Below are 16,558 nucleotides of genomic sequence, written 5' to 3'. Positions count from 1 at the left end.
TCACACTGACACAAGTCAGCTCGTACATCCAAATGTGCAGTACATTAAGGATGTGCCATATTATATTACTATTGATTTACATGTAGGCCTTATCCCCATGAGAAGATTTTGTCATAATGTGATATTAATGATATAATTGATGACATGTTTTACACACACAGACACACACAGAGAGAGAGAGAGAGAGAGAGAGAACAGGACTACATTACAGTCATAATGTGCATATGAGTGATTGTTTGTGTGAAAGTACATAACTGTGGATGTATCTGTAACCTAGTGAGATCTCTGTACACATTTCACTATGGACATGCTTATTGTCGGCCTGAATATTTTTTTAAATCACTGAATACATCATCTGTTCAATAATTATTGTTCATAAACATGACATCATTTTAATTTAAATGTATCATATGAGTGTGTAATCCATATCCATATAATTCGTATATGGCTCACCTCATCTAGATTTAGAACCTACAGTATATGTAATGTCATCCCAATACTCGAGGGTGACATATAGTTGTAGATTGTGGCACTGACCGGAACATTCTGGAACTTCAAGAGGCAGTATATAGAGCAGTGAGAGCTCACCGTGCTGAAACCAAACAGACAAACCCAAGGCTACGCTACAAGCAGTAAACACAGCAAGAACTCCCGACTCTCACTGAAGATGTTGAGCCTTCACAGATTCCAGCCCTCCCTCAGCCCCTTTGCGGACTACTGGCTCGTCCGTATTCTCTGGCCTGAAAACACTGAAGACTATTCTTTCTTGATTCAAAAGTCTGGACTTTTAAAATGTTATTCAGTTTCTTATGGTGATTCAATGCAGCCAAACAGTAAATATTTTTTATTATGAACAACCAATTTGCATTATGTTTGCAGGTAAAACATATTGCTGATGTTCAACACATATAAGCAGGAATGGTGCTTTTGAAAAACAGTTTGTTCTTTTCTAAACTGACATATGGTCTGCACGCAAAAAAAGCATACTGTTGATTACTGCTTCAGACTGTACATTCGGTGCACATAATATCCTGTACCAAATGGGTCTTTACCTGTAGGCCTACCCAGAGTTGTATGAAGTATCCGAAACCCACACTAGAGTAGAAGTACAGATATTTGAACAGAAAATTAAAACACACTTAAAGTATTGAATAAAGTACTAGTAAACGCTTTGGAGGCCAGGTGGGGTGACAACCCTCTCCCTTGTTATGCTTTTAATGAAAAAGAGAGCAGTCAGAACTTTGGATAAGCTACAGTGTTAATACAGTTGCAGTACCTTAAAACTTGGTGCACACTGCGTACACAATGTCTTTGAAGTCTGAACAAAGGTATGGCTGCCATTCATTTTTCACCGCTGCTTCTTTTTATAGGCCTACTGTATAATGAAGTTTATCCAACATGTTTAGAAAGGCATTTACATCACACCATTTTTTTTATTTTTTATTTAATTCAGTTCCTTACAACAGAAAGCCTTCGATATAACAAAGTTGCGACACTTCCATTGACTCCCGTGAACAAACAATGGCGGCACGTGACCGATCTAATCTGGCTTTAACATGGAAATCAACGGCTGTCGCAACTTTGAGATATCGATGGCTTTGCAACAGCCTACGTAGGCCTTTGTGTGCTACAGCATGCCAGGAAAGCTACACCAGCCGCGTAACTGAAGCAGTCGGTTCGTGACGCGTATGCTGCAGCTGTTAATAATCACTATAATCAATGGACATACTGTAGCTACATCAGACGCAACAGTGGCGCGTAAAGTACATAAAAAAATAGACCAGTCTTCTAAAATGGATTTTACGCATGACGAATGGAACGCTTCAGTTATGCGGCTGGTGTAGCTCCCCTGTTAGCTGTTTGTGCTAGGCCTACACTCTGTCACTTTGTCTTCATTCATTGCTGTGTCCTGTAATGACATCAGGTCAGAAAATCTTGCAGTTGCAAATATCTAACACAACATGCTGAATGGCTTTTGTCTTCATTTGCACATATTTTACCCTACATTGTAGGCTACTTATTGCTGCTAATGAAAATGTAGAGGAGTAAAAGTAGACATTTCATTTTAAAAATGTAGTAACAAAATTCAAGAAAAGTACAGATACTCCGCATTCATACATAAGTACTGTATTTGAGTATTTCTACTCATTTACTTTACATCCCTGCCTGTACACTCACATCCCTATTCCCTACATACTGTAACTACACACTGATGTTGAAACAGAACAATTAATAATTCAATTGCAATTTTATGTATGTCAATTGATCATCAACCAACATTTTGATTGTGTCAACTCGACTAGATAGGCTTGTGCTGACAGAGTAATAGAACAAAAGTGACTGTTAGCATTATGTTCTTAATGATCTATGAACGGGTTCATATAAGACTCGGGCCATCAGTCCAACAGTACACCATTCTCTTGAGAACACACAAGAGGATTATGAATCCTACCTCCCAGTTGCTGTTTGATTTTCACTTCTCAGAAACCGTATGCTGAATATTGCTATAGATGCAAGTCCACAAATGTAGACAAAAATACTGAAGGACTGAATCAGAACACCAAATACAAAACAAAAACAAAACTTAACAACCTCCCAAATACTCACAAACACGAGCCTGACACACTCAAACACCAACCACACACACTGGAACACCAGCCATATGAGAGAAGAGATGAGCCACCACACACACATGACCACACCCTCCACCAGCAGCCAAAGCCATCGCAGAGGAGCCAAGAGGAGGTAGAGAGGACCCGGGGAGACAGACACCTGAAACAGCAACCACAGGGGCGGAATGGGAGACATTTAGGTAGAAACTGAGATCAAGATGTGGCATTGTAATTGTAAAGGAAAATGAGTGAATATATTCTATCAAATTGTCCTACATAAAAAGCGGACCTTTCTGATGAAAGAAGAAAAAGAGTACCTTGTTTAGGTGTTCAGGTTGAGAGTCCGGCAAAATCTGAGAATCTTGAAAAACATCCTCGGTTCTTTCTAACTTTGCAGGGGAAACTTTGCGAAGGAAGTATTTAAACAACTTTTAATGCATTAAACTGTTAACCTGATGAATATGTTTCTAACAAGATTCTAAAAGAGTATCCACATTTTTACATGATTTATTCAAGTTTAAGATAACTTGACAACTGATAACTTGACTCGACATAAGGAAAGAACAAAAGTGTGTGTGTGTGTGTGTGTGTGAAAGAGAGAGTAAGAGAGAGAGACTCACAGGTCACAGGATGCGTGGAATCTGTCAAAATCTGAGAACCTTGAAGAGCCTGCTCTGTTCTCTCTAGCCGAAACATAGCTTTGCAGAGGGAGTATATGTAAACATGTTATAATGTACTAAATACAAAATAACAAAATGGTAATTTAAAACAGTCTGTCTTATCCTTGTTTTAACTTAAACAACAAAAGAAAGAAGAGAAATAGAGAGAGAGAGAGAGAGAGACTCACCATACACTGAAATGAACAGCAGCAGTACGATGACAAGAAGAATCCCGGGGTCTTGTCTCCCCAGCCATACTGTTGCTGAAGGTTGGCTTGTGTTCTGAGTAGGCTACATACAACATTCAAATCAATGAATACATTCACACACTTAATCACTAGACAAACACCATGTTGCTTAAAAACGTAATCTTACAATTTTGTAATGGTCTAATTCTGTATCAAAGCACATAGGCCTATCCAGACAAAAAGAAACATTCAAAAATCTTTTTTGTTTTGTTTAGTATTTCTATAGACAATTAAACTCAGTTTATTTAAGCTCAGTTTATCATCAACAGAAAATGTTGACAATTTTCATGTATTTCTATTCAAAACCTAACAACTATCCTCATGTCTCAGCCAAGTCCAATCTATGGGCAACTTAAGATACACTATATTGCCCAAAGTATTCACTCACCTGTCTTGACTCACATATAAACTTCAGTCACATCTCATTCTTAATCCATAGGGTTTATTATGATGTATTATGATGTCACTCTTTGCAGCTATAACCGCTTCAACTCTTCTGGGAAGACTTTCCACAAAGTTTAGGAGTGTTTATGGGATTTTTGACCATTCTTTCAGAAGCACATTTGTGAGGTCACACACTGATGTTCGACGAGGCGACTGGCTCTCAGTATCCACTCTAAATCATCCCAAAGGTGTTCCATTGGGTTGAGGTCAGGACTCTGTGCGGGCCAGTGAAGTTCATCCACACCAAACTCTGTCATCCATGCCTTTATGGATATTGCTTTGTGCACTGGTGCACAGTCATGTTGGAACAGGAAGGGGCCATCCCTGAGTTGGGCTTGGTCCTGTAGTTCCAGTGAAAGGAATTCTAAATGCTTCAGCATTAACCAAGAGTTTTTGGACAATTCCATGTTCCCAACTTTGTGGGAAGTTTGGGGATGGCCACTTCCTTTTCCAACATGACTGTGCACCAGCACAAAGCAAGGTCCATAAAGGCAAGGATGACAGAGTTTGGTGTGGATGAACTTGACTGGCCTGCATAAAGTCCTGACCTCAACCCAATAGAACACCTTTGGGATGAATTGGGACAGATACTGAGAGCCAGTCGCCTCGTCCAACATCAGTATGTGACCTCACAAATGCGCTTCTGAAAGAATGGTCAAAAAATCCCAGAAACACAATCCTAAACCTTGTGGAAAGTCTTCCCAGAAGAGTTGAGCTGTTATTGCTGCAAAGGGTGGACTGACGTCATCATAAACCCTACGGATTAAGGATGGGATGTGACCAAAGTTCATATGTGAGTCAACGCAGGTGAGCGAATACTTTTGGAAGCGTACTAGGGATTTCAATTTAAGATATTCTGTCTCTCACTTCACTGATCCGTTTTTGTCTGAATTAAGCTGCTCTTGAGATAACAGTAAAATAAATCCCACCCTCAGTTGATTGGCGTATAAATGCCAATGCACCTGAAATTTGTGATTGTGGTCAAATTAAGGGTACTGCGAAAGTTTTCTTCTGCTTCTCTAGTTAACCTGTTCTCAAATTGGACCGGACAATTTTCTTAAACTGATCTATTGTATTGCTCCTTATTTCTATTTCTCTTGAGAAATAAATTATAATCCAGTAAATTCTGATAAACTCTGTGGCAAGAGACAGCATTTTCCTCTGGATACACTTCCTCATGGTCATAAGTCACACGATGGTAGCCATACAAGTAGCCTACGTAAGAAAAACTAGATCGTATAGGTTTCAAGGCATGTCTTCGTTCACCGAACCACGCACCTCAACATTTCCATTTTGTCGATATGCTTCTAAAATATTCTTCAGTCTGAAGTCTCTGACGATGTCTGTCCTGTCTGGACAAGGTCTTCTGCAATCCGGGCAGGCATGTATCTCACTATTCCTAAGCGCATTGATACAACGAAGACAGAAACTGTGTCCACAAGGATAATGGTGAGGATCGTTTAAAAGATCCAAGCATATATTACAATTCAATTCCGACTCAATATTGGCCATAGCTGACCACGAACCTAAAGAAAAGCGAAATGAAAAATAAAAGTAAGTCCAATCAAAAGCGAAACTAAAACAGCCTGTCGGTATGGGGTTAGACAAATGGAGAGCGCGACCAATAGCAGTCGGTGCGCGACAGCAGTTGCCTGGGGTAGCCTAGCTTCAGGCAACACTACTTGCTCAATCTGGGGCAAAGATAAATTGGGCACTAGTCTGTAAAGTGATATGTACACGACTGTTTCATATGCTGTATAGCTTATATACCATGTGAACGCACAGGCCTACCCAATTCTGCCCTACAAAGCAAAAAGGCAGACTGCCAACTGAAAAAAAATGACCTTAAAACCCTTTCATGCGCAACGTCCACATGCGTGGACAGTAACTTTAACTCTGTTTTCTCCTTATTACATTGCATGTAAATGCAATGTACTGTTATCCCTGTTCTTCTTATTATCGTTATAATTATTATTCTGCTTCCGACCAAAATCAACTATCAAAGGCTCTAAAACCACTGAGCCGTTTGACGTCATTCAAGCACTCCTACACAGGACTTGTAACGGAGATTTGTTCTATGTATTTTTCAAATGTGTGAACTTTATACTTTTTGAGATATTTACGATAAAAGAAATTAAAATTCCCATAGAGTTTACATTGAGACCCTTTGGCGGCAAAGATTAATTGTTACGTCAGTGCGCAGCTGTCAGTAATCAAGGATCTCTGATCCAAAGCCATGCCACCGCCGATGCGCTGAACCAGGCTACGTGAATGTTACGTTACGTCTACTCATTAAGCTGTAACAGCTGCAGCTGCTGTAAACCAGGACGTTATCGTCTTGTCTCTTAGGCTACTCCTTACTTGATTTGTTTATATCGTTACAGTAGCCTAACCGGTTTGCTCTCGGTAACGTTATCAACAGCTAAAGACAATCTAACCTAACGTCAACGTAAACACTGTATTTAGTTAACGACAACCAAACTTGCTCCAGGCTAACGTTTAACGTCGGGGTAGGCTGCAAGGCGAACAGGGCTTACACAAGGGCTTTTAGCCATCTCTACAGAGCAGCGTTTTAAGTGAAGTCCAACCTGATAGACAGGCCTACTAGTTGATTTAGGTTCAAGCCTTCTCACAGTCGCTTATTCCTATTAGGACAATCACACTCACACACCTGGAAACGGTTTCGAAGAACATACTAGCTCATCCTGTAATATGTGTAGTCTACATAAATTATCCTAGTAAGCTAACGTTACATTTGCTAGATATCCTACCTGTTGCTGCATCATCGTTGATTGGCGTTGTTTGAGATTGTATTCCGTACAGTATTCCAATGGTGTCAGCCTAGGCCTACTTTTAACCTGCATTAGTGTAGATATGAAGGCTATGTAAGCTATCCTACCAGTCGTTTCACTGTAGGCTACTTAGTCAGCTCTTGCAACTTGAAGTTGGCAACTTCATTTCAGTCTTTTAAATTCTAATAAATGAAGAGTTATTTTCCAAAATAGCCTATATCCACAATTTTGATGCATTTTCATAAATCACTTTTTAAATGTGACTTTCCAACTTGGAATTGTAATTGTTATTTATCTATTCTTCAGTTTAGCCTAGTTGTCTTTTTAACTATAGGCCTAATATGTTTTACACAGCTAGCAACCTTTTTGCATTTACATGCAATGGTAATTACATTGCATGTAAATGCAATGTAGCCTACTGTTATCACTGTTCTTATTATTATCGTTATCTTTATTCTTCTTCCGACCAAAATCAACGATCAAAGGCTCTAGAACCACTGAACCGTTTGACGTCATTCAAGCACTCCTACAGAGGTCTTGAAACGGAGATTTGTTCTATGTATTTTTCACATTTGTGAACTTTATACTTTTTGAGATATTTACGATAAAAGAGTTTAAAATTCCCATAGAGTTTACATTGAGACCCTTTGGCGGCAAAGACTAATTGTTACGTCAGTGCTCAGCTGTCAGTAATCAAGGATCTCTGAGTCTGATCCAAAGGGATGGCATCACCGCTGCGCTAAACCAGGCTAAACGTGAATGTTACGTTACGTCTACAGCTGTGAAAACATTCTACCATGCCACTGTAGTTGTCGTCTTGTCTCCTGTTAGGCTACTCCTTACTTGATTTGTTTATATCGTTACAGTAGCCTAACCGGTTTGCTCTCGGTAACGTTATCAACAGCTAAAGACAATCTAACCTAACGTCAATGTAAACACTATACTAACGACAACCAAACTTGCTCCAGGCTAACGTTTAACGTCGGGGTAGGCTGCAAGGCGAACAGAGTTTAGCAAGCTAGTCATTAGACTTGCCAGCCAGGCAATCATTTAAAGCTTTCGGTATCATTCACAAATTAAAAACCTAAGCTTATTGTACATTCCTATTAGGACAATCACGCACCTGAACACACTTCGAAGAACATACTAGCTCATCCTGTAAAATGTGGTAAAATATCCTACTGTAAGCTATAACGTTACATTTGCTACCTGTTGCTGCATCATCGTTGATTGGCGTTGTTTGAGAATGAGTATTCCGTATTCCATGCTTTTAACCTGCATTAGTGTAGATATGAAGGCTATAAGCTATCCTACCAGTCGTTTCACTACTAAAGTGTCTGCTCTTGCAACTCGTTTGAAGTTGGCAACTTCATTTCAGTCTTTTCAAATTCTAATAAATGAAGAGTTATTTTCCAAAATAGCATATCCACAATTTTGATGCATTTCCATAAATCACTTTTTAAATGTGACTTTCCCAGTAATTTCAGTGGAATTGTAATTGGGTTATTGTTATTTATCTATTCGTCTGTGTAGCCTAGTTGTCTTTTTAACTATAGGCCTAATACAATGATGTCAGTAACCTTTTTGCATTTACATGCAATGGTAATTCCTTCCATGGAATTACATTTTCTAGTTTATCATGTTGATATACACCAATCCACTTCAGGGCAGTTTTAGTAGGTCATTGGCAATATGTTAACAATATGTGTCATCTTATATTTGGAATATTGACTGCTTGATGACATCATCAATTCAACATGAGTGACAGTAATGGCCATATGCTGAATGCTCCAGGCATATCTGTAAAAAGCTAATAGCCTACTCAAGAAGGCAAAATCATGTAAAAATTATTATGCTGTACAGGAGAGTGTGTTGAACAACTCTATGTTTTCAGAAATTAAATCGGATGTAAAATAGAGTTTGTAGACCCTAAAAAGCAACTGTCCACGTATGTGGACGTTGCGCAACAGAGGAGTTAAATGGCCAAAAATTAGATTTTGTAACTAGGACTTTTTTTTTTTTTTTTTTTTTTTCAAATATGATTTTAATTGCTTTAAATTACAAATAAACAAACATTTGGTAAACATATTTATAAATAATGACCTAATTACATGTGGTAATGCCAAGGTGGTATGGTAATATGGGGGTAGTAGAGGGGTGGGTGGGTAGTAGAGGGGTGGGTATGAGAGTACTAGAGGGGTGGGTGGATTAGTAGTAGAGGGGTGGGTAGTAGGGATGTAGTAGAGGGGTGGTTGGGTAGTGGTGGTAGTAGAGGTGGGTAATATGGGGGTAGTAGAGGGGTGGGTGAGGGTCGGTGAGCAATAATGGGGGTAGTAGAGGGGTTGGGCGGGTAGTATGGAGGTAGTAGAGAGGTGGGTGGGTAGTATGGGGGTAGTAGAGGGCTGGGTGGGTAGTATGGAGGAAGTAGAGGGCCATAGTTTCCACATTTTCTGTCATTACATTTTATTCTTTTATATAAAGTTAAGTTAAGTTAAGTTATCCTGCTGTCCAGCCTAAGTAATTGTAGGTGAATTATTGGACATGTGGAGGTTTTGTTACTTTACATTAACTTATTTTTGGTAAATATCAATCTTAACTAGAAATGCAATTCCAAGGAATTACCAGTGCATGAAATGCAAAAATAGATAGATAATGTAGATATGGTTACTAAGGTGTAGCTAGGGTAAATATGGTGGTTGCATAGTTTACAGAGAGTTGATAGTGTGAAGGTAGACAGTTTAAAGCTGAAACATTCCAGTTCTAACTTAACTAATGATTTCTATTCATGTTAAAATGTTAACTATGGTAACAATGATAACCAGGTTGATTGGTTAACTTAGCTACTGATTTCATGCAGTAATGGTAAAAATGTTAACTATGCTAACTATGCTCACAGTGTTAACCAGGTTGATTAGCTAACTTAGCTAATGATTTCTAGCAGTTATGCAAAAAATGCTTACTATGCTAACAATGCTAAAATTGCTAACAGTGCTAACCAGGTTGAATAGCTAACTTAGTTAGATGTTTTTTGCAGTTATGCTAAAAATGCTAACAATGCTAACTATGCTAACCATGCTAACTAGCTAACTTGCTAGTGAGGACTTTTATTTTGAAACATTTGTTGCTAGGGTATCCATGGTGGCCACTATCAGGAAACAAGAAGTTACTGCAGTATAATCATGTTGGTTGCTATGGAAACGGTCATAAACGCTTAATTTAAATGGTTGCTATGTTGGTTGCTAGGTACATGGAGGTTTCGTGTAGTTGACTGGAGGCATAGTTGATAACAGACAGTTGGAATGGTTGAACAGTTAAATAGTTGAGTAGTTACAATGGTTAAATGATTTAATAGTGTATTATAGCAGTGAGGACCTTTATTTTGAAACAGTTGTGGACAGAGGAAGTAGTGAAACAGGTTCTGTAGTCTTAATGAGATTGTATGCTTAAAGCCTGAGACAGAAGGTGCCTCTCATATAGCGAAACGCGTCCTCTCTCGCTCCTCACTGATCTACATAAAGAATGATGGAGCGGCAACAATGGGATAGTCTAGCCCTTCTATCTTTCTTTATGTAGATCATTGAGGATCGAGGAGCGAGGGAGGACATATAAACGCTGCTTGAGAGGGACCCACAGTAAATACTTTAAAAGTTGTATGTAGATAGTCTAATTAAGGCGAGACACGGCAGTTGAAAACATTGTTTTTGTGACCTCCGGTCAATTTCGAGATTTTGTGCTAGTTTGCTACCTTAGCATGTATTCTACCACCCTACTACAACAACAAAGTCCGATTTGCACATTTAGGTGTTTATTTCACGAACTTTTGTGTGCTCGCGCCTATGTATTTCTCCACATTTTCTCAAAAGTTCCCATTCTAAAATGTCATGTACTCCCGCGAACGTGATCCAAATCATATCGTGTCTCACACTGTTGGAAAGCCCTGTTCCTCCTGCATAACGCCATGCAATCCAAATATGGACATTTCCTTTGTATTGGCAACCAATCGCGAAAGTTCAAAGACGAGTCTAAGCTGAGAACGAATCTCATTGGCTGTGTTTTAAGGCTGTTTTCTCAAAACTAGTTATTTGCGGTTTTGAGTCATTTTCCGGTAGATACTTCTCAGCCTCTGTAGCACCTATCTACACCAAACGTTCCAGTTATACACTTAACAGTATTCTGAAGACATTTACAGAGGGATTTGTTAATACATCATTCCTGGCCTGATTTATGTGACATGTTAATCAAAAAAGCATGGCAAAAATCGTTTTTTTAAGGCTATGGACAGTATATTTGGATTTCCTAGGCAATGAAAGCAGATATCCTGAAATCCTTCTGTAATTTTATTGTAATCTTGTTTGTAAACAACATGAAAGAATAATTTTGCACCTGGCTTTATCATATGCTCAGATCTATCTACCGGAAATATATGCAAAATCATGCATATTTAATGAGATAATGCCTCATTTGCATAATTAAGCATACACATTTCAAAAACTTGTAATACATTTTTTTCTCATACTTGTGTAAGTAATCAACTGAGGAAGTTTCATGGTGATACCTATTATTTAAAAATTTTACCCTATTCAACTGTAGTGTCTCGCCTTAATGTTGATAGACAGAATGTTTAATGGATTTTGATAGGCAGATTGTTTAATAGCCTAGATATTGATTGACAGTTTAATGGTGGATGAGTGAATGGTCTGAAGAAGATGAATGGATAGAAGGTTGGATGGAATGTGCCTTATATTCTTGTTAAGAGAGACACTGATACAGCTCTCTGAGAGTAGTTGATACAGGTGTAATCAATTTAACTGGCTAGTCTTAAGAGAGCCAGAGTGTTTATGCTTAAAGCCTGAGACAGAGTAAATAATTTAAAAGTTGAATGTAGATAGTCTAATTAATGTTGATAGACAGAGAGTTTAATGGATGTTGATAGGCAGATTGTTTAATAGATGTTGATAGACAGTTTAATGGGTGGATGAGTGAATGGTCTGAAGAAGATGAATTGATAGAAAGTTGGAAGGAATGTGCCTTATATTCTTGTAGAGTGGAGAGACACAGCTCTCTACTGAGAGTAGTGGATACAGATACAGGTGTAATCAATTTAACTGGCTAGTCTTAAGAGAGCCAGAGTGTGCTTGAGACAGAGTAGATTGTTTAAAAGTTGAATGTAGATTGTCTAATTGATGTTGATAGGCAGACTGTTTAGAATAGGTGGATGAGTGAATGGTTTGAAGAAGATGAATGGATAGAAAGTTGGATGGAATTAGGAAGACTTATGTTGATACAGTTGATACAGGGGAACAGAAAATGTAGTCTCAAGAGAGCCAGTGTATGTCTGAAAGAGAGAGAGAGCTGCTGCACCTGGACTGGCCACCTGGCGTAAGATTCTAATTGCTGCCGTGATGTCATAATGAGCAATGTTAAGTCTATGGGGGAAATTGTAATAGTTTTTAACTAATAGTTTAAAAAGTATAAAAGTTACAAAGTTGAAAAATACAAAGCCCACATCGCGTAAGTAAGACCTACGCGTAAAAATTTGAATGGAGTTTCTACGTTAAGCGGTTGAAGCTGAATTGCGTGTGTTAGAAGAAGAAGAAGAAGAAGAAGAAGAAGAAGAAGAAGAAGAAGAAGACCGAGGAAGAACAGTACAGTGCATTTTCATGCACTGTAATAACAAGTTGAATGCCATGAAAATTATAATTAAAAAATAAACCAAAAACGCAGTTACTGCCTTCTTGCTTTGTTGGGTAGAATTATTTTGTTAACACACTTTCAAGACATGCACCTGTGCAACAGTTGGTGAACACGGGTGGATTTATTGACATACAGCAGCCTACTGTGCAAACGGTTTTGTGTCAAGGAACATGTAAAACAATAGAACTACAGTTAAAAGTAATTAGCCTATGTTTTTAAAATGGCATTAATAGTTTTTGGTCATCAGTCAGCAACAAAGTCAATGTAAAAGAATGTTTGGTAGCCTAATCTAAATAGACATTATTTACAGCCTATGTAGGCCTAGTTTATAAAATAATTTAGTTTACACAAATTCCTAAAGCTTTTGCACAGTACAATATTTGCAGTTTGACACTATGACACTACCTGGATGAGGTAAGGAGGACAGAGCACTCTCCGTGCCCTACCAGCTGGTCTATCTAAACAGGTACAGGATGTGTATGCAGGTCACCCGGATGACACTAAAGACCTAGGGGAGTCTGCAAGGTACCCTGTTTTGTTATTAAAAATCCATTAGGCTACACATTAAAAGTGACATGGTTTAAATACCCCAATATTGCCTGGAATTGTGATTGAGTTTTGCAGATAGTGTTCAGCTAATTGGGATTAGGCTAATCGGGATTCAATGCTAAAGTTTGACTCTATGAAAGTAAGTAAAAGGTAGAGGTTTTCCAATAACCAAGGAACAGTAACCAAGCAATGCATTTCTTCCTTGGGGAAAAAACATGCAGGTACAAAGGTGCTAACAAAGCTTGCACTTTGGCCCTTGATAAACACTTCCTCATACAGCCCAACAGATCAATCAGGGAAGAGAGGCGCTCACATTTGACTACAACAACCAATCTAAAGTCCAAAGACTTCGAAGAACATCGCTGCTAAGTAAAGTATCACAGTAAAGTAAACCAGGAGGGAAAAGAAGTGAGTAGCTCTATCACCAGACTCTTGTAACTGAGCCAGTCAAAGGAGTGAGCATGGCAGTACCATTCCGATTGATTGGAAAGCGTAGAGAGGCCATCACAGCCCTGCCACTGCACAACAGTGGTCTGATGGAGAAAAAGGACAAAGGGGAGAAGGTGAGTTTAAACTGCAGGGTCACAGTAATCTGTTAGTTTGACATGGCTTGGTATGTGTGCTATACTGTGTTTGAGAAACACGGGATCATCTGATGTGGTTGGGGGCTTTATTTGGTCTTCACAGGAGTTCCGAAAGTACTATGGAGAGTTGCGTGGCTCCACCATGTTCTTTTACACGGACGAGAAACAAGAAACGGTGAATTCTTTATGCTCAAACCACACGCAAACACACACAAGACAAACTATACACACAAACACCCAGACCACACAAATGTAATGAAAGTGCTCTCTGTATGGTCACTTGATTCCCTATTCACTAATGCACTGTCTCTTGGTCTGATATACATATTGACACATACTGTGGCAGAATTACTATTGTGTTGTAGACACTTCTCAATTTTCAACCTCGATTGTCACATATTTCACACTCTAACTGAGCTGCTACTGTTTTACAGTACTGTGAGAGGCTGGAGCTACACGACCTGAAATCTATGGAGCCGGTGTCCTCCTACTCAGAGAGCTCTTCCCCTATTTACACACTCAAGTTCCCCAAGCAGGAAGTACAACTTAAGGTCAGAGTCATTGAAGTTGTAAATGACAGTGGCTATCTTCCTCAGAACAGAAATGACCAGAATTACCTCACACAGAACAGCTTTATTCATAGTTTGCTTGAGTCTGACTGTTATTATTCTTTTACTGAAATGGTTGAGTTTGTGTGTGACTGTATGAATCTGTGTATACTCAGATTGATAATCCAGACACAGGAGAGATGTGGAAAGGCTGTATCTTGACCGTGGCTAAAGTGAGTCATTCAACCACACATCTAAATAAGCAACACATCCACAGTGTCCCACTGCTGTCCTGATATCTCTGTGTGCCGTGTTGTAGCTCGAAGTCCCCACCAAGCTGCAGCTCCTGCCTGGTCACATCATGAGGTTGGACGAGATGCGGACCTCAGAGGAACAGCGGCGGGCCTCAAAGTCCTCCCAGCCAACACCCACTGATGTGCCGTCCAGCTCAGAATATGATGGCACTCTGTCCACAATCCCCTCGTGAGTGAACTTTTTATGAGCTGTGTTTTAATGGTTCATCATAGCCACAAGATGATATTTATTGTGAATACATTTCCAAGTCTTCTTTGAGTAAGTATTAGTATGAGGTTTGTGCGAATCTGAGAGAGAGAGAGAGACTTGCCCACAGCATAATGTTAAGACTTGTGGGTGTATGTCAGATATGTGAATATATGCCATTGTTGTGAGGATGTGTTTCCATGTGTGTATAGGAGTGAGGAGTGTGCTATGAGGTGTCTAATCACTGATCACATGTCTCTAGTTGTTTTGTGCCAGTGTCACGTGAAGAGGCAGAGAAGTTACTGGGCGACAATCCAGAACATGGTAACATCATCCTGAGGCCAGCAACTGACAAACAACATTTCTCCATCACAACAAGACAGATCTTTCCCAGGTACACACAGTCACACAGTCACACACACACACACACACACACACACACACCTCCAATTTGCTTAATAATATGTTTCTGTTAACCTTTCCATTTATGTTTTTTCGCAGTGGTCCAGTTATTAAGAACTACAAGATCAAGTCTAGTAAATATGGCTTTACTATTGAACTGGATGAGCCTGTAAGTCTCCAAGACTCACTCTGGTACCATGGAATGAAAACCCCACCATTGTTTTCTTTGCCTGTACACTTCTGATCACCATCTCATTATGTTTGATGTTTTGATCAGGTAACTGTCAAAACCCTGAATGAAGTGGTGGATCACTTCTTGGAGAAAACACGCCATTCACTAAAGCCTTTTAAGCCTCAGGCCTATGACACTCGCATAGGTGAGCTCATACATGCACATGTACATGAAGAATGTGCCATTATGCATTGCTATTGATTTACCCGTAGGCCTTATCCCCATGAGAAGAATTTGTCATGTCATATTAATGATATAATTGATGACATGTTTTACACACACACAGACACACACACACACACACAGACACACACACACAGACACACACACACACACACACACACACCAGGACCACATTACAGTTATAATGTGCATACGAGTGATTGTTTGTGTGATAGTACATAACTGTGGATGTATCTGTCACCTGTTACAGAGGTGCCTCCACCTCCAATAGCTCCGAAGCCTAAGCTCACTCCCAAAGCCAGGGTGTCGCCCACCATCCACACACAGCCATCGCTTGACAACGTTCCCCCCACACGCCCACTGCCAAAACTACCAGAAAAAAAGAGCCCGTATGAGAACGACGATGGTAAGCCCTTTATGAAACCCAATCAGATTTCATCAGTGGGTGGAACACTTTGCGGTCATGTTGTGTCATCTAGCATGCACTTAGATGACTGTAGCTCTGCCTCTGCCGCTTTGCGGCCTCAGTTTGGGATGGGCAGCTAGTGGATTGTGAGGAGATGTTCGCTGAATGTGATAAAAAATGTCATGGGCTTGAAATCATCACGGACTGCACCTTTAAATCTACTGAGATCTCTAAGGTGCTGTAGGTGGCAGCTCTGGTCACATGTTGTATGTTGGCACATTATACAGATTGATTATGTAGTTGGACAAAGAAGATATGATATTGCTGAAAGACTCTTGTCTAACTGATTTTATTGTCCTGAACAGCCCTAAAGAAGAGGACTTCCAAACCAGCCTACAACTATTAACACTCACTCACATTCACTCTCACACACACACACACACACACACACACACACACACACACACACACAGAGACACAGAGACACACACACACACACACACACACACACACACACACACACACACACACACACACACACACACACACACACACACACACACAAGCCAACGTCCTATTGCATTTTTAATTATACACTTGACAACCACTGCTTAAAATGCAACGTTAATGTAGGCCTATTTCAGCAAACTGTCAAAGCAACTAATTTGGATGAATCAATTTCATTAATAATTTAGATTTTTTAC

The 16,558-nt window shown here is 39.5% G+C and overlaps 2 protein-coding genes across 2 annotated transcripts; one reads left to right on the top strand and one right to left on the bottom strand.

Moving 5' to 3' along the window:
* Positions 1-917: 917 nt before the first annotated feature.
* On the bottom strand, positions 918-5,598 carry LOC134068848 (uncharacterized). Its single transcript, XM_062524634.1, has 5 exons — positions 5,242-5,598; positions 3,460-3,562; positions 3,233-3,310; positions 2,930-3,015; positions 918-2,772 (listed from the first exon to the last, which is right to left on the bottom strand). The coding sequence occupies exons 1-5, from the start codon at positions 5,473-5,475 to the stop codon at positions 2,449-2,451; spliced, it is 825 nt and encodes a 274-aa protein (XP_062380618.1). The 5' UTR covers positions 5,476-5,598; the 3' UTR covers positions 918-2,448.
* Positions 5,599-13,067: 7,469 nt separating this feature from the next.
* LOC134068617 (signal-transducing adaptor protein 1-like) lies at positions 13,068-16,098 on the top strand. Its single transcript, XM_062524303.1, has 10 exons — positions 13,068-13,561; positions 13,686-13,757; positions 14,017-14,133; positions 14,307-14,363; positions 14,450-14,613; positions 14,894-15,025; positions 15,133-15,202; positions 15,311-15,410; positions 15,699-15,854; positions 15,977-16,098. The coding sequence occupies exons 1-10, from the start codon at positions 13,460-13,462 to the stop codon at positions 16,096-16,098; spliced, it is 1,092 nt and encodes a 363-aa protein (XP_062380287.1). The 5' UTR covers positions 13,068-13,459.
* Positions 16,099-16,558: the final 460 nt, after the last annotated feature.

Source organism: Sardina pilchardus, chromosome 21, assembly GCF_963854185.1.
Source record: "Sardina pilchardus chromosome 21, fSarPil1.1, whole genome shotgun sequence".
Taxonomy (NCBI): Eukaryota; Metazoa; Chordata; class Actinopteri; order Clupeiformes; family Clupeidae; genus Sardina; species Sardina pilchardus.
Note: the sequence above shows the minus strand (reverse complement) of the source record. Positions and strands in the feature narration are given on the sequence as shown.